The sequence below is a fragment of the Arvicanthis niloticus genome, chromosome Y (genome assembly GCF_011762505.2).
Source record: "Arvicanthis niloticus isolate mArvNil1 chromosome Y, mArvNil1.pat.X, whole genome shotgun sequence".
In the NCBI taxonomy this organism is placed as follows: Eukaryota; Metazoa; Chordata; class Mammalia; order Rodentia; family Muridae; genus Arvicanthis; species Arvicanthis niloticus.
In genome coordinates this window covers 11247714-11271298 of record NC_133431.1, presented here as the reverse complement: position 1 = coordinate 11271298, position 23585 = coordinate 11247714, and the positions used below count along the sequence as shown (strand labels likewise).

General features: G+C 41.5%; 1 protein-coding gene across 1 annotated transcript in view; it reads left to right on the top strand.

The window, feature by feature from the left end:
• The window catches only part of LOC143437301 (uncharacterized), a 281257-nt gene that overhangs the window by 97347 nt on the left and 160325 nt on the right, over positions 1–23585 (top strand). Inside the window, 1 exon segment of the mRNA XM_076922110.1 lies at positions 15022–15674. Within this exon segment, the coding sequence (XP_076778225.1) occupies positions 15022–15674 (653 nt within the window).

The window sequence follows — 23585 nt, the reverse complement described above, 5'->3', positions numbered from 1 at the left end:
AGACATGGCAGCCCAGTTCAAGGAACAGATTCTAAAGATAGACAGCAGCTTTAGGGACAGCACCTGGTACAGTTGTTGGGGGACCATCATGAAGACTGAGCTACACATCTGCTACATATGTTCCAGGGGGCTTAGTCTAGACTGTGTGTGCTATTGGTTTTGGATCAGTCTGTGAGTGTCCCCAAGGGTCCAGGTTAGTTGAGTCTGTTGGTCTTCCTGTGGAGGGGTTCTTATCTTCTTCAGGGCCATCAATCATTCCCCCAACTCTTCCATAACAGTCCCCAAGGACCATTCAATGTTTCACTATGGTTCTCTGCATCTGTTTCAAGTCAGCTTCTGGGTGGAGCCTCTTAATGAACAATTATTCAAGGCTCCTGTGTGGGAGCATAACAGAGTATCGCTAATAATGTCATGGATTAGTGCTTGTTCATAAGGTGGGTCTTCAGCTGGGCAAGTTTTCATTGGCCATTTCCTCAGTCTCTGCTCCAGGTTTACCCCTGTATTTCTTTTTAGAAGGGACATATTTTGTTCTGTGTGTCTATTGTGTTGTGGTTGAAACTGATCCTTCAGCTTTCTTCTCATGCTCCCATACATTCCCCATCTGGTCTCAGTCCCTAAATCATGTAAGATACAGTATAAACATTTCCTATTCAGTGCTAAGCTATTTTGCAAGCCTGGTGGTTTTATATTTTTTAACTTTATATCTTTTGTTTATTGTTTTCAAGACAAAATTTATCTGTGAAGACCTTTTTGTGCTGATAGTAGATATAGAAACCAAAGAAGCCACCTGACATGCTTTTGTAAAATAAGCACATGCTTCTGTGTACCTCTTCATCCACATCTTTCATTTTAAATTTGGCAAAATATATTATATTATATTATATTATATTTCCATGAATGGCATATGTTCATGATATCAATACTGCCTGAGGCTTTGCACTCATTGGATTGGTGTATGTTGTTCTGCCTTACTCTTGTGTTTGTTCTGAAAATTTTGACTAAATGAGAGTATTGTGTTTGTGCGGATGAACATGAACATGTGGGCCTCATGTTTTCTGTTGTCAGAAGATGGCCTCAGTCCTCTTGATCTTGAAGAAATGGGTAGTTGTTGATCCCCATGTAAATACTAGAAATTGACTACCATTATGTGGAAGACCAGCAAGAGCTTTCCAATCCTGAGCTATCTTTTATGCTCTATGTTCCTTATTTTTGATCAGCATAAACATTACTAATATTTTCACCTGTCCATTTTTAACTGTTTAAACATGCATTCCTTCTAGTAATCTTTAATTAATGTTGTTGCTTAAACTGGCTCACAGCATGTTTTTGCAAGATGAATACACAACTACAGTGAAAGTATAATTCTTTGTAGCAACCTCAGTAAAGAACGGTGAGGTCTCTCTATCATTTTTGTATCTTTGGTTGATTTTTACAGGGGTGTGAGGGTCTTAATATGTAACTTTTGCTGTCCCGCAATACATCACACAGATCAAGCCAGCTTCTAGTTCAATGACATACATCTGCTTGTACCTCTGTGATTAAAGACGTGAGCAAATACACACAGCTTGCCCATCACCTTTGTAGTTAGTAATTGTTCATACAGCTTTTTAGATGTTTGCTCAGTAGAGTTGATCTGTTTCCCCCTGCATATCCCTCTCAGTTGCCATTTGTGTTGCAAGGCTTTATCCTATTCAAAGGGATCAGAAGTGACACAGGTGAAACTAATAATTCAATTTCCTTCTAAAAATAGAATAATTAGATTATAATTAGTCCGCAAGGCATTTGGCAGTGCCGGTTCAAACATTGACAGAACAGTCTGAGACATTTTGGCCCCCAAACGTGGGGTAGAGCAGTTCTCAACCTTTCTGGCCCCCAAGTGTGGGGCAGCTTGGGCTGCAACAGGCAACATTCCTCCTTTAAAGGATTTTCTTTGGAAATGGTCTCAGGATCTGGTACCTGCATCACCTCTCCTGGAAACAAGCTGCCTCCTACCTTTGCTTGAATTATAATCAGACTTAAGCCTCTTTTAACTTTACAGACCATTTTTACCTTATCCCTCTTGAGGATACATGGTAGCCCTGCTCCTCTGGACTTACTCCATGCATACACCTTACCAGATTTAAGTCTTCAAAAGATCTTTTGTACATGTTCTCCTGTGGTTAGCCTATTACTCCTCAGATGACTTTTCCACTTATGGAACCAAGAGGAGCAGCTTTCCTGGACCTCACCCTCACAACACGATGAAGTTCTCCTCTGACAAAAGCGAGAGCCCATCATTGCAGTGACCAATGCAATCATCTTGGGGCTGGCAGTGGGTGTTGGGACTGGAGTTTCCTCCCTTGTCCTCTCCAACCACTATGACTCTGAGCTTAGTGCCACCCTTGATCAAGATGTTAGAGAGCGACAGCAGAGCACTGAAGCCCTTAGTGAGTCACTTTCCTCTTTAGCTAAAGTTGTCCTTCAGAACAGTGAGGCCTAGATCTCTTGCTCCTGCAACAGAAAGGACTCTGTGCCACTTTAAAGGAAGAGTGCTGCTTCTTTGCAGATAAATCAGGGGCAGTGAAAGCATGCACAGTGTTCAAGAGGGCTTAGAAAGAAAAAAACAAAGCAAGAGCTGGTGTAAGAACTGGTTCTCTACCTCGCCTTGGCTTTCTACCTCACTGCCTTCTATCCTTGGACCTCTCATTGGCCTTCCCTTGCTCATTTCTTTTGGCCTTTGGGCCTTCTCTCGCCTTACTACTCTCATAAAGATCCAGGGAGACCACCTGGCAGCCAATCCACTCCAAGTGCATTACCTAAAATTGGACTCTGATGATGAACCCACTCCAGAACTTATCAAGTGTCAGCCCCAATGCAGTGTTTCAAAGTTCAAACCTCCCAAAATTCCCTACAGCAGCTGCCTTTGTGGGAAGTCCTACCATTGATCCTCCTCTATAGAGGGGGATGCTGGAGGATGCGAGATAAAGTACTGCAGGGATACCTCTTTCTTTGCCCTCAAAGACGGGATCCTGAGAAGCATGCCTGATTGCATATGGGTTGGCATAAGTCACTCTTCCTGTCCACTTGAAAAAGCACCCAGGAGGCTGGGCCTTGGCCTCCCCAACCAAGGAGTGCTTAGCCCTTCAGTTCAATGCCCGAAACTCAAAGGGGATCAGGCCTCTACTTCCCCCTACATGCTTCCAGTGCTCTATTATACAGGGAATGGGGGATGTGGGAAGCCATGGCAAGGCCTTACTCTTGGCAAACACTCACCCTTGGCTCTTCTAGCTACTATTCTTCTTTCTGCTTACCTTCCATGATTCACTTGTCAGTTCTCAGAACTTCAAACAAGGCCTCATAGCAACCCACTTAGTAACCCTTTCTCCTAATCTCTAGATTTAGACAACATCCTGCTAGACAGATGTTGTTAGAATTCCTGGTATTGGAAAGGCTTTGTGAGAATAATTTAGTTAGACCGCACAGCTGCAGCTTCCTCCACCTGCAAAGCCCTCTTTCCTTTCCTGTAGTGAGCTGCTGTTTCAGTGGCTGCACACGTGCGTTTTTCCAACATGGCGCTGGCCACATGGTTCCCCAGCAGTAAACAATCATTCTGCGCAGCTGCTAGGCAGAAAGAGCGCCAAGCCACTGGCCTATCCCGAGGCGTAATATTGGGTAGTGAGCGAACAGCCATTCAGGAGTGAATACGTCACTCTAGGGTGTATTTAAGGGACCCTCTTCCGGTTTCTTGGGTCTTTCCGCTTTATCGTATGGAGCAGTAAAAAAGTTCCTCGTGGCAGTAAACCCGACTAACGCCTCCTGTCCTTATTCGCGGGTGAAAAGGGATTTTGGGGGCGCACGTTACATCTGGTGCCGAGAAACCCCGGTAATTTTAAGGCGCTGCGGGAGACCACCCAAGCTTGGGGGACGGGTTAAAAACTGCGGGAACGCGAGGTCCATCGTGGAAGGTATGCTTGGCGTGGAGACCTTTGTTGCGACCGAATTTTCATTCACTGCCGCTGCTGTAGTAGCTTGCCTTGTGTGGTTTTCGTTGGCAGTCTATTTTTGTTGTGAGGAACTAGCTCGAGGCACAGCTAATAGGGCGAGTGGAGAGGTTTCAAAAAAGGTCTGCTCTAAGCTATCAGAACCAGGATGTGGCAACAGGTGCTCAGCCATAGGGTTGGGAAAAGAGAAACAGACGAAGAAGTCTGGAGAGAGACTGGCCAGAGAGTGTGGTTATAGAAAAGAATGTTCAGGAGGAATACAGGCCACTGCAGGGCCTGTTAAAGCTAGGAAACCTTCACTGGCTGGTGAAGAGAAGCGGGAACCCCCGCACCCAATTAAGGAGCCTGCTTCCATACACCTTAGCAGCTCCGAGGAAAATCTAGCACAAGGAGAGGAAGAGGGACTGGGGCAGGAACCAGCGGCCTGTACTAAGGCTGGCAGTTCCAAAGTAAGACTAAGAAAGCCTTTGAATTCCTCAGCCCCACCCTTGCCTCCGACTTATGATTCGGGTGGAGGCCTTAACTCATTCCTCAGTCCGGCAGATCAGAGGCAGCTACAGCTTGCATTTCCGGTCTTTGAAGCGGCCGAAGGCGCCCGCGTTTATGCTCCCGTAGATTATAGACAGGTCAAAGAATTAGCGGAAGCAGTGCGTGCATATGGAATTGGAGCTAACTTTACCGTAGCCCAAGTAGAGAGGTTAGCTACAGCCGCCATGACTCCAGGAGATTGGCAGAACACGGTGAAGGCGGTACTTAACAATATGGGCCAATACCTAGAGTGGAAGGCCTTGTGGCATGAGGCGTTACAAGCACAAGCTAGGAGTAATGCAAATACTGAGGGACAGGAATTATGGACTTTTGATATGCTAGCGGGAGTTGGCGTACACGCGAATGACCAGACCGCTCATCCTTGGCAGGTCTACACGCAGACAGCAGCAGCTGCAATAAAGGCGTGGAAGTCCCTCCCTAGGAAGGAAGGCAGTAACCTTTATTTGTCCAAGATAATTCAGACAGCTAATGAGTCGTTCTCTGACTTTGTGGCGCGGATGACCGAGGCAGCGGGTAGAATCTTTGGGGATCCAGAACAGTCGATGCCGCTAATAAAACAGATGGTTTTTGAAAACGCCACGGCGGAATGCCGCACCGCTATTGCGCCACGGAGAGCTAAGGGGTTACAAGATTGGTTAAGAGTGTGCCGAGGATTGGGAGGTCCCCTTACTAATGCAGGGCTCGCGGCGGCGAACTTAGAAATGGCGGCAATGCTGCTTAAGGGTCAGAATCGTGGAACCTTCCCTTCAAAACATATGGCCCGGTGCTATGCCTGTGGGAAGGCCGGACATAGAAAAAGGGAGTCCCCAAATAATCAAATACCAACAAAACTGTGTACTAGGTGTGGAAAAGGCTATCATTTGGCTCAAAATTGCCGTTCTGTTAGAGATATAAAAGGTCAAATTCTCCCCCCAAATCTGTCAGCCATTAAGGAGGAAAATTTTTCAAAAAACGGATATGCGGGCCCGAGATCCCAGGGCCCCAAAAGATATGGGACACTGCAGAACACTCAGGAGACTCTGTTCGCTGCAGAGCCACAAGGGGCTCCGCAGGACTGGACCTGTGCTCCACCTCCCAAGTCTTATTAATGCCACACATGGGGGTGCAGCCGATCCCGGTCGATTACAGAGGCCCCCTGCCAGAGAGAAGCGTTGGTCTTATATTAGGCTATTCCTCTCTCACCTTAAAAGGGCTTGTGGTACACCCCGGTGTAATAGATCAGGATTATACCGGAGAACTTCAAGTTCTCTGTTCTAGCCCACAAGGTGTATTCTCTATCTCCCCTGGAGATAGGATCGCTCAATTGATTGTTCTTCCAAGCTTACATGATTGTTTTCCATCCACTGAGAAGCTTAGAGGTTCTCAGGGGCTTGGTTCCTCAGGAACTGACTTCGCTCATCTGGTGGTTGATTTTAAAACTAGACCCACCTTACAGTTAGCAATAGAGGGGAAGAAATTTACCGGAATTCTGGACTCAGGAGCGGATAAAAGTATCATTTCCGCTAATTGGTGGCCTAAGGCATGGCCTGTAGAGAAATCATCTCACTCCCTACAAGGATTGGGATATGAAGCCAGCCCTGCAGTCAGCTCCCGCTCGTTGACTTGGAAGGCAGCAGAGGGTCATACAGGAAGTTTTATACCTTACGTGCTTCCCCTCCCCGTCAACCTCTGGGGAAGGGACATTTTACAGGGCCTAGGGCTAGTTCTGACCAGTGAATACTCCCCACAAGCTGTAAACATTATGAAAAGCATGGGATTTAAAGAAGGGAAAGGTCTTGGCAGGAACGAACAAGGAAGGTTAGATCCTGTCTCACAAGAATCAAACGCAGGAAGGCAAGGACTGGGTTTTTCCTAGTTGCCACTGAGGGCTCAATGCCCATACCCTGGCTCACGGAGGAGGCCGTCTGGGTTCCTCAGTGGTCATTATCCTCTGAGAAATTGGAAGCTGCTACAAAACTAATTAAAGAACAAGTGCAGCTCGGTCATTTAGAACCTTCTACCTCCCCCTGGAATACACCTATATTTGTTATTAAAAAAAAATCCGGGAAGTGGAGGCTTTTACATGATTTAAGAGCGGTCAATGCACAGATGCGACTATTTGGCTCTGTGCAACGGGGTTTGCCCCTACTCTCTGCCCTGCCTAAGCAGTGGAAAATTATAATTATAGATATTAAAGATTGTTTTTTCTCTATTCCCTTATGTCCACAAGATAGGCCAAGATTTGCGTTTACATTACCTACTGTTAATCGTTTTGAACCTGATAAGAGATATCAGTGGAAAGTCCTGCCTCAGGGCATGGCCAACAGCCCTACCATATGTCAGCTATATGTACAAATGGCCCTCGAGCCAATTAAGAAGCAATTTCCTTCGCTGTTGCTGGCTCATTATACAGATGATATTATTATGTGTCATAAGGATTTAGGTACTTTACAGACCTCATACCCCTTATTATTAAAAACCTTAGAACAGTGGGGTCTACATGTTGCTACTGAGAAAGTTCAATTTTCAGAGATTGGTTCCTTTTTAGGGACAGTTATCTATCCAGAAAAGATAATTCCTCAAAAATTGGAGATTCGTAGAGACCATTTACATACTTTAAATGATTTTCAGAAATTATTAGGTGATATAAATTGGTTAAGACCGTTTTTAAAAATTCCCTCGGCCGAGCTGAAACCTTTATTTGATATTTTGGAAGGGGATGCTCATATTTCCTCACCGAGGGCCTTAACACCAGCTGCGAGCCGTGCTCTGCAAGTAGTAGAAAACGCTTTGCAAGACGCCCAGTTGAAACGTATAGATGAAACCAAAACCTTTGACTTATGTGTTTTTAAAACTAGACACTTACCAACTGCTGTATTATGGCAGGAGGGGCCCTTGTTATGGGTCCACCCTAATGCATCTCCTGCAAAGATCATTGAAAGGTATCCAGATGCAGTGGCTCAGCTTGCCCTTCAAGGGCTAAAAGCGGCTATTACTCATTTTGGAAGAGAGCCTAAGATTTTAATAGTGCCTTATACTGCCCATCAAGTCCAAATATTAACGGCGACCTCTGATGTGTGGGCAGTGCTGGTTACCTCCTTCAATGGTCAAATAGATAATCATTATCCTAAGCATCCCATCTTACAATTTGCTTTAACTCAAGCTATCATATTTCCACGTATTGTCTCTCAGGAGCCGCTCCCAGATGGAATGGTAGTTTATACGGATGGGTCAAAAACAGGAATAGGTGCCTATGTGGTTAATGATAAAGTTACATCCAAACAATATCATGAAACCTCACCTCAAATTGTGGAATGCTTAGTGGTGTCAGAGGTTCTGGAAATCTTTCCAGGTCCCTTAAATATTGTTTCAGATTCCTTCTATGTGGTTAATGCAGTAAAAGCATTGGAAGTTGCTGGGTTAATTAAGACATCTAGCAGACTTGTAAAAGTTTTTCAAAAGATTCAACTTACCCTGGCTAAGCGTAGATCCCCGGTCTTTATAACTCATATTAGGGCTCACTCAGGCTTACCGGGACCTATGACCCGTGGTAATGACCTGACAGATCGAGCCACAAGGTTAATTGCAATTGCCCTTTCGCCAAAGTTAGATTTGGCTAAAGCTTTTCACAAAAGGTTTCATGTGACAGCTGAGACATTAAGATGTCGATTTAACATCTCTAGAAGGGAGGCCAGAGATATTGTTACTCAATGCCAAAACTGCTGTCAATTCCTACCTGTTCCCCATACAGGAGTTAACCCTCGGGGAATCAGGCCCTTACAAATCTGGCAAATGGATGTTACCCACATCCCATCCTTTGGTAAATTACAATATTTACATGTTTCTATTGATACTTGTTCTGGAGTTATATTTGCCTCTCCTTTGACCGGAGAAAAGGCGGCCCATGTTATTCAACATTGCCTCGAAGCTTGGAGTGCTTGGGGAAAGCCTAAAATCCTTAAAACGGACAAAGGGCCAGCCTACACTTCTCAAAATTTCAACAATTTTGTCGCCATATGGAAGTGACACACCTGACGGGTCTTCCTTATAACCCCCAGGGACAGGGCATCATTGAGCGTGCTCACCGCACCCTTAAAACTTATTTGATAAAACAAAAGGGAGAAGTTGAGGAAGCTCTGCCCACGGTGCCACGAGCTACTATTTCTCTGGCACTTTTTACCCTCAACTTTCTGAATTTGGACAGTCAGGGCAATACAGCGGCTGATCGACATTGCCTGGAACCAACTAGGCCAAAAGAAATGGTAAAATGGAAAGATGTTTTGACTGGTCTATGGAAAGGCCCGGATCCTATTTTAATAAGATCCCGGGGAGCGGTCTGTGTGTTTCCACACGGGAAGACAATCCATTTTGGCTGCCAGAGCGACTGACGCGGCGACTCGCGGTTCCTGAAAAGACCCCCCAAAGGATTCATCTGCAGATGCTCTCAGCTCCCATTTGGACTCTCCAAAATCGGGTTCCTAGTATATACAGTAAATTTAGATGGTTAACCTATCTGCTTCTCAAAAACCTATGCCCTTGCCTTCTTAAAAGGTGTTGCTGCTGCTAACTTGTACCAATGTAACTCGCTTTATATTACAGTGCTGGTCTGCTTTTCTATAAGCAGGTCTAATAGCCAGTTTACCACTCTGATCCCTATCCCCGTTCAGACGTCTGAGACCTTGATTTTATCCTGACAAGAAAGGAGATTCTAATATAACTGCAGCCCTTATCGCTGCTATTACCATCCCTACAAATTGCAGCTGTGTCAGCTGACTCAGACATGGTTAATCAAATTACAGCAGCTACTATTGCTAATCAAATTTCAGAAAAAACCTCTGAGGCTTTTGACCCTCCCACAGAAAGTGGATGTGTTGGTCAATCAGAGAGTTTATTCGCTCCAAGCACATTTGATACAGCTCGCAGATGTGGCTCAAATGAGCTGTGTCTCAATGACCCCATATCCAGGTATTTCACCTCTGAGATTTGTGAATGATACATTTATTTAAAGCCATAATCTTTCTGCTTATTTAAAAGGAAAGTGGAATGGGAAGTTGGACCAGATACAGCCGTGATTACAAGCTCGGATTTCCAGCGGATGAAACCTGCTGCCCGTGGAGATTTTACTTCTTAAAAATAAATTTCTTCTGCCCTTTCTTTCTTTCTTTCTTTCTTTCTTTCTTTCTTTCTTTCTTTCTTTCTTTCTTTCCAAAGAGCCGGAATAGGCCTGCGTGATACACTCCTAGGATGTGAACTAGTATTCATAGATAGATGGTTTTTAAGCTCAAGCCCAGCAAAAACGTGACAAGGTAGCTCTAAGCCTAAGCACGCGCAGCCTTGGAGCATGCACCCCTCCCTGAAATTAGACTATCTAGGCCGGGACTGCGACCCTCAGTCTAAGCACCCCAGGGGGTTTGCCTCATTGCACTGGGAAGATGAGAGGTCTAAAGTCCAATCAGCCCTTGCCTGAATAACCAGTACCTGAGCAGTTAGAGGTGTTTGCGAGTGGGTACTCGACAGAGAATGTTCCACGAGTGTGGATAGATTTCCCGAAAACATGCCTGATTGCACAAAGGTTTGATGCCAATTACCTCCTCCTGGTGGCGCCCCAGGATAGAGGCTTCCTTTCCCCGTCAAAAGGTATCGAGATTGGGTATGGGAATTAAACCCATTACAATATCTCATTTTGCACAGGGGATCAGGCCTCTGCTTTCCCTCACTGAGTTGGTGCTGCGTTCAATGGGCGAAAGGCTGTTTTATATTAATAATTTAAACAGGGAGAGATGTAGTGAGCCGCTGTGGCTGCACACGTGCGTTTTTCCAACATGGCGCTGGCCACATGTTTCCCCAGCAATAAACAATCATTCTGTGCAGCTGCTAGGCAGAAAGAGCGCCAAGCCACTGGCCTATCCCGAGGCGTAATATTGGGTAGTGAGCAAGCAGCCATTCAGGAGTGAATACGTCACTCTAGGGTATATTTAAGGGACCCTCTTCCGGTTTCTTGGGTCTTTCCGCTTTATCGTGTGCAGTAGTAAAAAGTTCCTCGTGGCAGTAAACCCGATTATCGCCTCCTGTCCTTATTCGCAGGCGAAAAGGGATTTAGGGGGCGCGCGTTACAATGATGGACTGTGATCTGACAGAACCATGCACAACAACCACTTATTACCTAAGATGATTTTGCTTAGAGGATTCAATCACAGCAGCAGAGTAGCAAGTTAGAACAACAACATGGTATCAAAGGGTTATTTTGCTGCTGTACAGAATCTATGTTGTAGATTGTATTCTTGTGGACAGGACAAATTTTGAGTAGAAAGACTTTTGGATTGGTTGGTGTCTTTAACTCTCCACTGAGGTTCCTGCCTGACTGCAGATGTGGCCTCTTCTGTGTCCATATCTAACTTCTATGCATCTCAGCTAAGATCAACCCCATAGACTTCTTTGTACCTATTTATGGTCTCTGGCACACCCTCAATTTACCCCTTCCCCTGAGCCAGCTGCAGATGTTGGTTCATTTTCCCCCTCAGGTCCTCTCTTGTCTTTCACCACAGCTTTCCTGATTCTCCTCAATTCCCATTTTTGTCTGCTCTCTCATCCATCTCTCTTCCATTTGCCTCCTATGATTGCTTTACTCCCCCTTCTGAGTGAGATTTAACTGTGCTCATTTTAGCCTTCCTTCTTCTTAATTTCTTTGTGTCTATGGAGTGTAGTTTGTGTTTTCTGTATTTTCTGATTATTATTCACTTGTAAGTGAGTACATACATGCACGTGCTTTTAGATCTGGGTTACCTTACTGAGATAATAATTCCTAGTTGTATCCATTTGCCTGCAAAATTCATGATATCCTTGTATTTGATAACTAAATAATGTTTCATTTTGTAAATGAACCATATTTTCTATATTTATATTTTGGTTGAGGGGCATCTGGATTCTTTCCATTTTCAGATTGTTATAAATAAAATGGCTATAAAATTAGTGAAGTTCCTACTCTAGGTCACCTGCCTTCACAGAGTCCTTCCTATATCTCTGTTTGTCCTTTGAGAGGGTGTGGGCCCCTGGGTATCCATGACGGTGCATCAAGTCTCTATTGGGTTAGGTGCATCCTCTCCACTGAGGCCAGATGTGGCAGCCCAGTTAAGGGAACAGATTCCAATGATAGACAGCAGCTTTAGGGACAGCTCCTGCTACAGTAGTTGTAAGACCATCATGAAAACTGAGCTGCATATCTGCTACTTATGGGCCAGGGTCCTGTGTCCAGCCTGTGTGTGTTATTGTTTGTGGCTCAGTCTCTGAATGTCCCCAAGGATCAAGGTTAATTGAGTCTGTTGGTCTTCCTGTGGAGTTCCTGTCCTCTTCAGGGTCCTCAATCCTTTCCCCAACTCTTCCATCAGAGTTACCAAGATGCATGCAATATTTGACTGTGGATCTCTGCTTCTGCTTCAGTCAGCTGCTGGGTGGAGCCTCTCAATGGATAATTATGCAAGGCTCCTGTGTGGGAGCATCACAGAGTATCCTTAATAATGTCATGGATTCAAGCTTGTCCATGTGTGTCTTTAATTGAATGAGTTTTCATTGGCCATTCCTTCAGTCCCTGCTCCAGCTTTACCTCTGCAAAAAAAAGGATAAATTTTGTTCTGGGTGTCTCCAGTGTTGTGGTTGAACCTGATTTTTCAGCTTTCTTCTCATGCTCCCATACATTCCCCATTTGGACTCTGTCCCTCAATCACATAAGATACTGTGCACACATTTTCTGTTCAATGCTGTGGCATTTTGCAAACCTGGTGGTTTGATATTTTTAAATTTATTCATTCTGTTTTTCTTTTTCTAGACCAAATCACTGTGAAGCACTGCTTGTTCTGATTGTAGATATAGAAACCACATAAGCCCCCTGACATGTTTTTGTTCAATAAGGACATGCTTTTGTGCTGCTCTTCGTCCACATCTTTCATTTTGAAATTTGTCAAAATATATAGATTATATTCTGTTTCTCCCAATGGCTACTGCTCATCTCATCAAAAGTATCTGATTCATCAGAGTCATTGAATTGCAGGTGTATGATATTCTGCCTCACTCTTGTGTTTGTTCTGAAATTTTTGAATAAATAAGTGTATTATACATGTGTGCATGAATATGCATGTGTGCCTCATCTTTACTGTTGTCAGAAGATGGCCTCAGAACTCCTGATCATGAGGATATAGACAGGTGTTGGTCCACATGTGTATGCTAGAAATTGACCACCATTATGTGGAAGACCAGCAAGATCTTTCAACTTCTGAGCTATATCTCCTGAACTACATTCTTTATTTCTGGTCAACATATACATTAATAATATTTTCATCTGTCTATTTTTAACTGTTTAAACATGAGTTCCCTTCTAGTAAAATTTAATTAATGTTGCTGTTTGACCTGGTTCACTTCATGTTTATGCAAGATGAATACAGAACAGCAGTGAATGTATAATTCTTTGCAGTAACTTCAGTAAAGAACGGTGAGGTCATTCTATCATTTCTGTTTCCTGATTTATTTTTGTAGCAGAGTGAGGTTCTTAACATATAACTTTTGCTGTCCTGAAACTCAATGGATAGACCCTGCTGGCATCCAGCTCAATGACATACACCTGCTTGTACCTCTGTGATTAAAGACATGAGCAAATATATGCATCTTGCTCATCACTTTTATAGTTAGTAATTTTTCATACAGCTTTTCAGATGTGTGGTCAGTACAGTTGATCTGTTTCCCCCTGCATATCCCTTGTGTTTCAAGGCTATATCCTATTGAAAGCATGCAGGAGCGACACAGGTGAACCCTGTGTCAAGGGTTCAAGTGTCAATATTTCAAGTTTCTTCTAAACTGACATGGTGATTATATTATAATTCGTGTGTCGGCAAATAAGTTGAGAAATCATGTGCATTATAAGATTAGATTGTCTAGGAAGCATACTTTTATTTTATAGTGATGTCAGTATCAGGCTCTGTGTTGTACACACGTATGGCATATTTTAGGAAGCACTGAGTTTCGAAGATGTTCATGTGAACTTCACTGCGGAAGAGTGGAATTTGTTGGATCCTTCCCAGAAGAAACTCTACATTGATGTGATGCTTGAGACCTACTGGAACCTCACTGCTATAGGTAAGTCTGTGAATTTTCTTTTGCTTCTCAAAATAAGGGAAAAATGTTTCTGCATTACTAATGATCATCTCTTATTTCAATAGAGAACAAGCAATATTGAGTTGCATAAATCAGGTTTATTGCTGTGAAAATTCAGAATAACTTGAATTTTACCTAATTCCAATACCATATCATTCATTTTCTGGTACCTTGGTTTCAGGCTATATTTTGAAAGTCCATCACACTGAAGAACAACATCAAACTTCTAGAAGTCATGAATGGTAATTTTAATGTTTAAAATATACAAATATGCCTGTAAGGAAACTTTAATATGATCTGGAAGCTCTAAAGAAAAGAAAGTGTGTAAACTATCAGTCATTTTATTGTAGGTATCATTATAGTATTCTCCCAAAGCTTTGTACCTCAATGTCAGTTATCTGAGTTGTGTAAGAAAGAATTCTGTAAGAAAGAAAAGAAGGAAACAATGCCTTAAGTGATTCCTTTATTTGATTTCTACCTCCATTAGAACTATGTTGTGGAACTACCAATTTGTATAGTCTCATAATATTTAGATGTTGCACATTGAATAGTGATATACATGTATCCATAACCTTCTAATAAGCAAATACTCCATGATAAAGTAGGTGATACTCATATTCTTGTAGTGAAACTTTTACGTTTATGGTGAGGCCAGCTTATGAGAGTCAAGAATGTTGTCGTGGAGAAACATTAATTATGTCTGCAATGAACAAAAGTCAATGTGTGTGCATTCAATGTAGAAACCTTTCATTTGTTCTTCTTTTTTAATGGGTGTATCAATTGTCAGAATGGATGAAACCATGTGAGCATGGAGATACTAAAGGGAACAATGGACCTCTATCTTCTTCAGAAAAATGAGAAGATATGTAGTATTCTGCCTTTGGTAGACTTTCTGAATATGATAGATGTTTGCAATTAATTGATTTTCTGACTTTACTGAGAACATCTTCAAAGTCACACTGCAGAAAATCTCTATGTGTACTAGAAGTTTGTAAATTATTTTGTTCATCCTGGTTCACAGTGCTGCTGTGTTGTGATGCACACTATAGGAAAAACTAAGAATGCAATCAGTGTTTTAATGCTCTGAGTTATCCCATATTTTTATGACATGTTTAAAACATTATATAGAAATCTCATACAGATTTTATAAATGTGAGCTATGTAATAAATGGTTTTACCATCACAGGCATTTTCAAAGAGGTAAAGCAACCCACAGTGAGCAAGTACAACCATAAACATCAAAGGGATAAAACCTTATGATCTGAGTGTTCTTTATTATTAGACCAACTGTAAAAATTATTCATATTGGTAAAATGATTGATCAGGCTAATGAATGTGTTAAAGCTTTCACATATGCCCATTACTGTTGCAGGCATGAAAGAAGTTATACTGGAGAGAAACCGTACGAATGTAACCAATGTGGTAAAGCCTTTTCATGTCCCAGTAATCTCCAAAGACATAAAAGGACACATACTGGAGAGAAGCCGTATGAATGTAATCAATGTAGTAAATGCTTCAGACAACAAAGTAATCTCCAAGTCCATAAAAGAACACATACTGGAGAGAAACATTATGAATGTAATCAATGTGGTAAAGCCTTTTCATGTCACAATGGTCTTCGATATCATAAAAGAACGCATACTGGAGGGAAACCTTATGAATGTAATCAATGTGGTAAAGCCTTTTCCTGTCACCATACTCTCCAATGTCATAATAGAACACATACTGGAGAGAAACCTTATGAATGCAATTAATGTGGTAAAGCCTTTTCACATCACAGTAGTCTCCAAAGACATAAAAGAACACATACTAGAGAGAAACCTTATGAATGTAATCAATGTGGTAAAGACTTTTCAGATCACAGTAGTCTCCAAAGACATAAAAGAACACATACTGGAGAGAAACCTTATGAATGCAATCAATGTGGTAAAGCCTTTTCACGTCACAGTAGTCTCCAAAGACATAATAGAACACATACTGGAGAGAAACCTTATGAATGTAATCAATGTGGTAAAGCCTTTTCAGGTCAGAGTGGTCTCCAATATCATAATAGAACACATACTGGAGAGAAACTGAATGTCGTGAATGAGATGAAGCCTTTCCAGGACACAGTCATCTCTGAATATACAAAAGAAAATTTGCAGAGTGAAACCTTATGAATTTAGTCAATGTGATAAAGCCTATGCATGTCACTGTACTCTCCAAACACTTTAAGGAACACATGCTTTAGAGAAACCTTACAGATGTAATGAATGTGGTAAAGCCTGTGATTATCTCTGTAGTCTCCAAAGACATAAAAGAACAGAAACTGAGCAGAAACCTTTTGATTGTTCTAATGTTGGGAAATCGTTTACATACCACAGTGGTTTCTGAATACAGAAATGAACACATATGAGAGAGAAACCATCCAAAAGTAATCAACATGTTAAAGAATCTGCATGTCCTAATAATTTTTAAAAGCATGAAAGAATTAATAGTAGAAATAAACTGTGGTGACTTAAGGTTGTTTGACCCTAAGAAGTGGCAATATTAAGAGATGTGCCTTGTGGGAGATGTTACCTTTTTGAAGGAATTTAATTTTTAAGGTAGTGGATCTTTGGAGCTCAGACCAGTACAAAACAGACCTTCCTACCACTTTGCTGAAAGACAGTCTTTTCCTGTATGCCTTCACAAGAGGATGCAGAACTCTCAGCTCCTTCTCCAGCATCATGGCTGCCAGCACGCTTACATTCCTGCTGTGATGGCAATGGACTAAACATTTGAAACTGTAAACCAGGCCCAATTAAATATTTGTCTTTAACACAGTTGCCTTGGTTACAATGTCTCTTCTTAGCAATGGAAATTCTATCTAAGACAGAAGTTGCTGACCCAGCTTTAAGTATTGCTATGATAGGCCTGACTGTGGTTTTTTGTTTCGTTTTATGGAGCCATGTGAATTTTTAGACTTTGGATTTGTATATGCATTAAGTGGAACTTAATGGGCCATCCTAGTAGGAATATGAAACACATATGTACTGAGGGTGATTTGAACTTTGTGTATAGTTTTTATGATGTTTTGCTGAAGAATGTTGCTGCCTTTTGCCCTTGTCTGTAGAGTGTCCTTGAACATAAGGTAAAGAGGTTCATGATCATTGCACTGACAAAGGACATCTCAGTGAAGCCAGCAAAGCCTTTGACCTGTGTTTAGTCTCATGATGATTGTTTTGTGCAAGCATAGTAATCTTAGAAAGAAAAAAATGTAAAATGTTAGGTCAAAAGAGAAAATCTAACCAGGAAGTTGAATGAAGCTAAATTCTGTGACAAATGATATTTAATGGAATTAAAGGAATGGTGACATTAGTGCAAGATTCCATCCACCTAAACTTATGGATGTGAAGTTGTATGAAAGAGAACTATATCATGTTAGGCATTAGTATTACCTAGTTGGTTGTTGTTTTCATGTGGACACAAGAGTTACCAGTATGTGTGAAATTGACAATTGATGGATTGTGATTACTATTCTGGGTTATCATTTTAAGATCTAAAATAATATACTTAAGTACAGGCATGGAGGTACTCGCCTTAAATCAAAGATAAACATCAAGCACATCTCTGATTCAAGTCTTCCTGGTACAGAACACGTTTTAAGTAAGGAAAAGTTTAGGTATGAGAAAAGTGTTACATACCTATTACCCAGCATTCAGAAGACAGAGCCATGTGGTTCTGAGTTCAATGTTCATCTACAGAGCAAGTTCAAGGACAGCTGAGCTTAGGCAGTGTAGTTGTTAAAAAATAGAAAGCTGGTAATGATGTAATAGTAGGGGCCATGTTTCAGCCCCAGCAAGCAGAGGAACTCAGCAGCTTTGTCCGTGTGGCTCTGGCTTTAGAGGAAAGAATAGAAGGGATGACTGAGACAATTGATGCTGGTTGGCTGTAGTTAGAAAATTAGTGAGGATGAAGAAGAAACCAGCATCACTGAGGTGAAATCTTCTGGTAAGTGTTTTCTGAGAAGAGAAAGAAGTTGTATTCCAGAGGTAGCCAAGGTTGTCCCCTGTGGTGCAGCTTGACTCAGTGCTGGGTAATACTCACCCAGGTGGCACTGGTTTTAAGGCATGGATGTTTCATGCAGTGCAGCTAAGGCTTGGCACCATGAAGGGAGCATGAGAGGAACGCAGTCAAGACTGTTTGTCACAGAAGAACCCAGCATATTGAACATATCAGTCCTGTGGGTTGAGCAGAAGGAAGAGCAGCAGCAGTTGAATGGAGTCAAGCAGAACCTAGTGTACTATAGAGGGAAGAGCTGGAGAGAAACCCAGCTTGTTTTTTTTTTGAGGAGGACAGAAGATCATCTGTGGATCCCAGATACTGAAACAAGAAGCTGTAATTTTCAAGTCACTTTGGAGACCCCAAATTTTTTAACTTCCCAATCTATGGGATACCTTCTCAGGAAAACTACTTTCAGGAAATACAATCAGCCAAAGAGAAAGAATTGTGCTGCAGTGAGCAGGGAAGAAAGGAGTTGGAGATCTGAAGAACACTTTGACATCAGACATGGAGATGCAGAGTTTGGAGATTGCCTTGCTGGCTTTTGGTTTTCTTTTATCCCAGTATTTCCTCACAGTTGTGATTAGGAATGGTGACCTATATCCTGTGAATTTGGATGGATATTATGTGCTATTTTTTTTAAGTATAGGGGATTACAGTTACATGATTGGATGAATCTCAGAAGAGACTTTGAACATTGGACAGACTTTTAACATTTTTGAGACTTCTATAGATGTTGGGGACTTTTTAATTTGAACCTCACATAATTTTATTATGCTATTTTAAAATATGGTCTCCATACACTCATGTGTTTGCACAATAATATGGGGACCAGGCAGTGGAATGTGGTAGTATAAATATGCTTGGCTCATGTGAGGAAGATATTATGAGATGTGGCCTTGTTGGAGGAAGTGCATCACTATGGGGGTGGGCTTTGAAGTTCCACCCAGTGCAGAATGGACCCTCCTACTAGCTCCCTGGCAGACAGTCTCTTCCTGGCTGCCTTTGGATCAAAAAGCAGAAATCTCAGCTTCTTTGTCTCCATCATGTTTTCTTCCATACCTGCCATGCTTACTGCTGTGATGAAAAAGGACTAAATCTCTGAAACTGTAAGCCAGTCCCAATTAAGCTGTTGTTTTTGTAGGAACTGCCTTGTTCATGAATTCTTTTCATAACAAAGGAAACACTAAGACAGAAACCCTGTGAGGGTATTTAATACAGTCAAGCCTTTGCACAATTCTCTAGTGTTCATTATCATGAAAGAATATGTGCTAGAGTCTAAGCATGCTCCCTGTGACACAGGACACACTTCCTGAGTCTTAAACATGCCGCCAGAGTCCTAAACGTGCTTCCTGGGTCTCAGGACATGACCCCTCAGTCATAAGCATGCCCTCTATGACTCTGGACATGCCTCCTGATTCTTAAGCATGCCCCCCCTGTGACTTACGACATACCTCCTTAGTCCTAAGCATACCTCCTGTTTCTCAGGACACATCCCCTCTATCTTACACATGCCCCCTGTGACTATGGAAATTCCCCAGAGTCTTAAGCATGCCCCCTGGGACTCTGTACTCACCTGCTGAGTGCTACACATGCACCCTGTGTCTCAAGACACACCCCCTGAGTCTTAAACATTCACTCTGTCACTAAGAACACACCCACAGAGTCCTAATGGACATGTTTAGTATAATGAAGCATTTGCACACCTCTGCAGTCTCCATCATTATGAAACTATTCATACTGGACAGTGGTTATATACTGTGCTAAAGCCTTTACATCACGGGGTCCACTGAGATCCAACACAACTCAAACACAGGACAAGGCAAATGATAAGAATTCATTCTAATCAAGTCACTACTGATAAATCAGGGCCACAAAATTACACTCAGAAGATTAGCTGCAATGCCCCAGCCTCAGCCCCACCCTGAACCAAAAAGTTATATAGCTTCCAAAAGTCAAAACCACAAAGTCCTGTGCCACGTTACAGCTACATTTTTCTCCCAATAACATTTTTTTTTGTTTTACTCTATGTCAAATGCTACAGAATGTAGGTTGTATGGTCTACATTATCACAGCCATTTGTTCTTTTGTGGTTAGGAACATGTATTGTATTTTGAGAACTAAAACATGAATAACAAAATATGGTTAGGAATAGTTGTTATGTTTTAGGTAACAAAACATGAGTGATGAATGCTGGTCCCCTATGACCTAGAATTTAAACTTAGTTTCAGTTTATGATTAAATGAAGGTTGGTGACAATACAGTCATCTATGAACATAGAAGAACACATCCTGGAGAGAAACACTACGAATAAACAATGTGGTAAAGCCTTTGCACGTGGCAGTAGTCTTAGAAATCATAAGCTAAAGTCATAATGCACAGAAACCCCATAAACGTAGTCAATGCATTAAAGTTGTGTACTTTCTGGTATCTTTATATAAGAGTAAACTCTTCAGCATGAAATCAATCTATTAAATCCTTTGTGTATCACAGTAGTCTTTGAGGACCCTCAAGAATACCAAAAGTAATCTGTGACTACAAAGAATTTGGTTAGATCTTACCCAACACATGTACACTGAGTTACTCAAGGAAGGTCACTTCCAATCTCTAACACTGGAGTCACCATTACCAAAAAATTAAATAAATACATAAAAATAAAACTTATGGTGATTGGGTAATAGTTTTCTAATTTGCCAGCATTCATTTATTCATGTCAGGTGAATGAAGACACACTAGATTGATAGGTATATAATTTTGGAACTTTAGGATAATCCAAGAAATATTGAATTTCCAACTATGGAGATATGTCCAATGCACTTTCAGAGTTAGGTCAGATGATTCAGACACAGGACATTTTCTGTAGCTGTGTGTGTCATGTTACAGATCACAGAAGCTAACCTTGCATGTAGCGGCCAGGTCAAAGAGTACAGTAATAATGCCATTTTCTTCACCAGGAAACTGCCTACACTTTTTCGAGGTCAATGTAAGTATATATTTGTTTTCATTTTTTTTTCTTTTTAAATTAGATCTTAAAAATTATTAACATTTCAAAGTTGCTTCTCTTTCTAGTTCCTCTTCCTTGAGGTCTTCTCCCCATCTTCTTCCCTGCTGCCTCTGAAAGGTTTCTCTCCCACCCACCCACCCACCTACCAGCACCTCACCTCTACCAGCTTCACTTTTCCCTGGGGTATCAAGTTTCTACAGGGTTAAGTGTATCCTCTCCCATTGTGGCCAGACAAGGCAGTCCTCTGCTGCACACATGCCCAGGGCCATGAACCATGCCCTGTCTGCTCCTTGGTTTTTGTCTTAGATTCTGGAAGCCCTGAAATGTCCAGGTTAGTTGACACTTTTGTTCTTCCTATGGGGTTGCCATCCTCTTTACCTCCTTAAGTCCATCTTCTGACTCTTCCAAATGGAACTTTTTACCCTATAATAAGATAGATAGATAGATAGATAGATAGATAGATAGATAGATAGGGAGAGGGGGAGAAAGAAAATCCACAAGATAGATAAACTTTTACCCAAACTAATGAAAGAACAGAGACAATATCCTAATTTCTAAAGTCAGAAATGAAAAGGGAGACTATATATATATATATATATATATATATATATATATATATATATATTCCTCAGCACCTCATGGTATCCTCTCCAAAATTGACAATATAATCTGTCACAAATCAAGTGTCAACAGATACAAGAAGACCAAACTTTTCTCATGCATCCTATCAAATCACTACAGACTAATCTAGACTTCAGTAATAACAAAAACATCAGAAAGCCACATACTGAACAAATTTCTACACAGTGATAACTTGCTTAGGAAAGAAATAAAGAAATAAAAGACTAGACTCTAGAATTCAATGATAATGAAGAGATGGTATCCTCAAACTTATTGGGCACAATGAAAGCAGTGGGAGGACAAAAATTCATAGCACTAAGTGCCCTCATAAACATACCAGAGAGATTCTACACAAGCAACTTAACAGCACAGCAGAAAGCTTTAGAACAAAAAGAAGTAAACACACCTAAGAGACATAGACAGTAGGAAATGATCAAACTCAGGGTAAAAAAGAGCAAATTAGAAACAAAGGGAACAGTACAGAGACTCATCAAAACCAAGGATTGTTTCTTTGACAAAATCAGCAAGATAGAAAAACACTTATCCAGACTAAACAGAGGGCACAGAGACAGTATCCAAATTATCAAAATCAGAAAGGAAAAGAAGACATAACAAGAGAAACTCAAAAAACTTATAAAAATCTTTAGTTCTTTCTATAAACTGGAAAATCTAGATGAGGTGTGTAGCCAGAGAAATGGATAATTATCTAGACAGATACCATAAAACCAAATTAAATCAAGATCAGGTAGATTATCTAAACTGTAGTATAACCCCTTAGGAAATCAAAGCAGGCATTACAAACCTCCTTTCCAAGAGAAGGCAAGGACTAGGTGGTATTAGTGCAGAATTCTACCAGACCTTCAAGAAGAGCTAAGACCAATACACCTTGGACTATTCCACAAAAGAGAAACTGAAGGAATGTTACCAAATTCATTCTACATATATTTGTTTTAAAAGTCAATTATTGATTTCAAATGCAACACTGCTATACTCTCTTGTCGGTTCCCCTTCAATCCCAAGTCATTACGAATTTCTTTCTGGACTGGAGAGATGGCTCAGTGGTTAAGAGCATTGTCTGCTCTTCCAGAGGTCCTGAGTTCAATTCCCAGCAACAGCACGGTGGCTCACAACCATCTGTAATGTGATCCAATGCCCTCATCTGGTGTGTCAGAAGACAGCAACAGTGTACTTTTACATAAAATAAATCAATCTTTAAAAAAAAAAAACAATTTTGCATTTTTTTAAACTCCTGCTTATTATTTATTTCTGTTCGTAGGAATTTTGCCTGTAGCTGAAGCTTGCCTCTGTATGTAATTGAAAATTGCTTTGAGCACCCAATCCTTTCTCTGCAGCTCAGTGCTGCAAAGAATGTTGTTTAGAGCCTTTGGCGGGTGTTTATTGTGAATCATAGATTTTGAATATTGGAGCAAGGCTCTACCATCAACTCTATCCAACCATCTTCCCTTGAAAGAAATATCTTCCTGCTATTCCATCTTAGTAGAAATTGAACATGTCGTGCCAGAGAAATGTTAGTGATCCCTAAAAAGACACACACAGGAGCTGATCTGATGCAACTGCCTGCAGGGTCTTTTATTCTATTTGAGCTAGCTTGCCCCCATCCCCAATGCACCAGCATCAGCCAAGGCTGTTTTGGTGGTGGTGGAGCCCCAAATGTCTGTGGGGAAAGGCTTTATTGTAAGCAGCCAGTGGAGAGGGTGTGTGCAAGCATCTAAATGGAAAGCTGCTGTGGCCTTTAACATAATTGGCTGGTGCTGGGAGTCACATCATAAACTTAATGTCACCTCCCCTCTGCATTAGTGGTTGTTAGGCATGGTCTTGTAACCTGAGGAGCAGGTTTGTTGGGGGAATAAACTGGAGACCCTGGAATTTTTGAGGGTGTAACTTGAAAACTCTAGTCTTGTTTGAGATTAGCCTAGAGAGTGGAGATAGGCTTGGGTTTTACTAGGGACAGGGCAACTTGGAAACTGATGCTACTTCTACTTGTGTAGAAGCCCAGTTTCTATTCCTGTACAATGCCCCTGGTATTATACATGCACCTAGAACTTCCTGGTATAGGCCCTATCATCAAGTGACTAAGGAAGAAATAACTAGGTCCTGCTTTACTAAGGGTTCTGCCTGTTATGCAAGCCCCATACAAAAGTGAACAACAGCAGCATGAAAACATGTTTCTGGGACAATCCTGAAAGACACGACTAAAGGGAAATCACCACAGTTCAGAGCTTCATGCAGTAGTCATGCTCATGCATTTGTTTGGAAATGGGTGATTA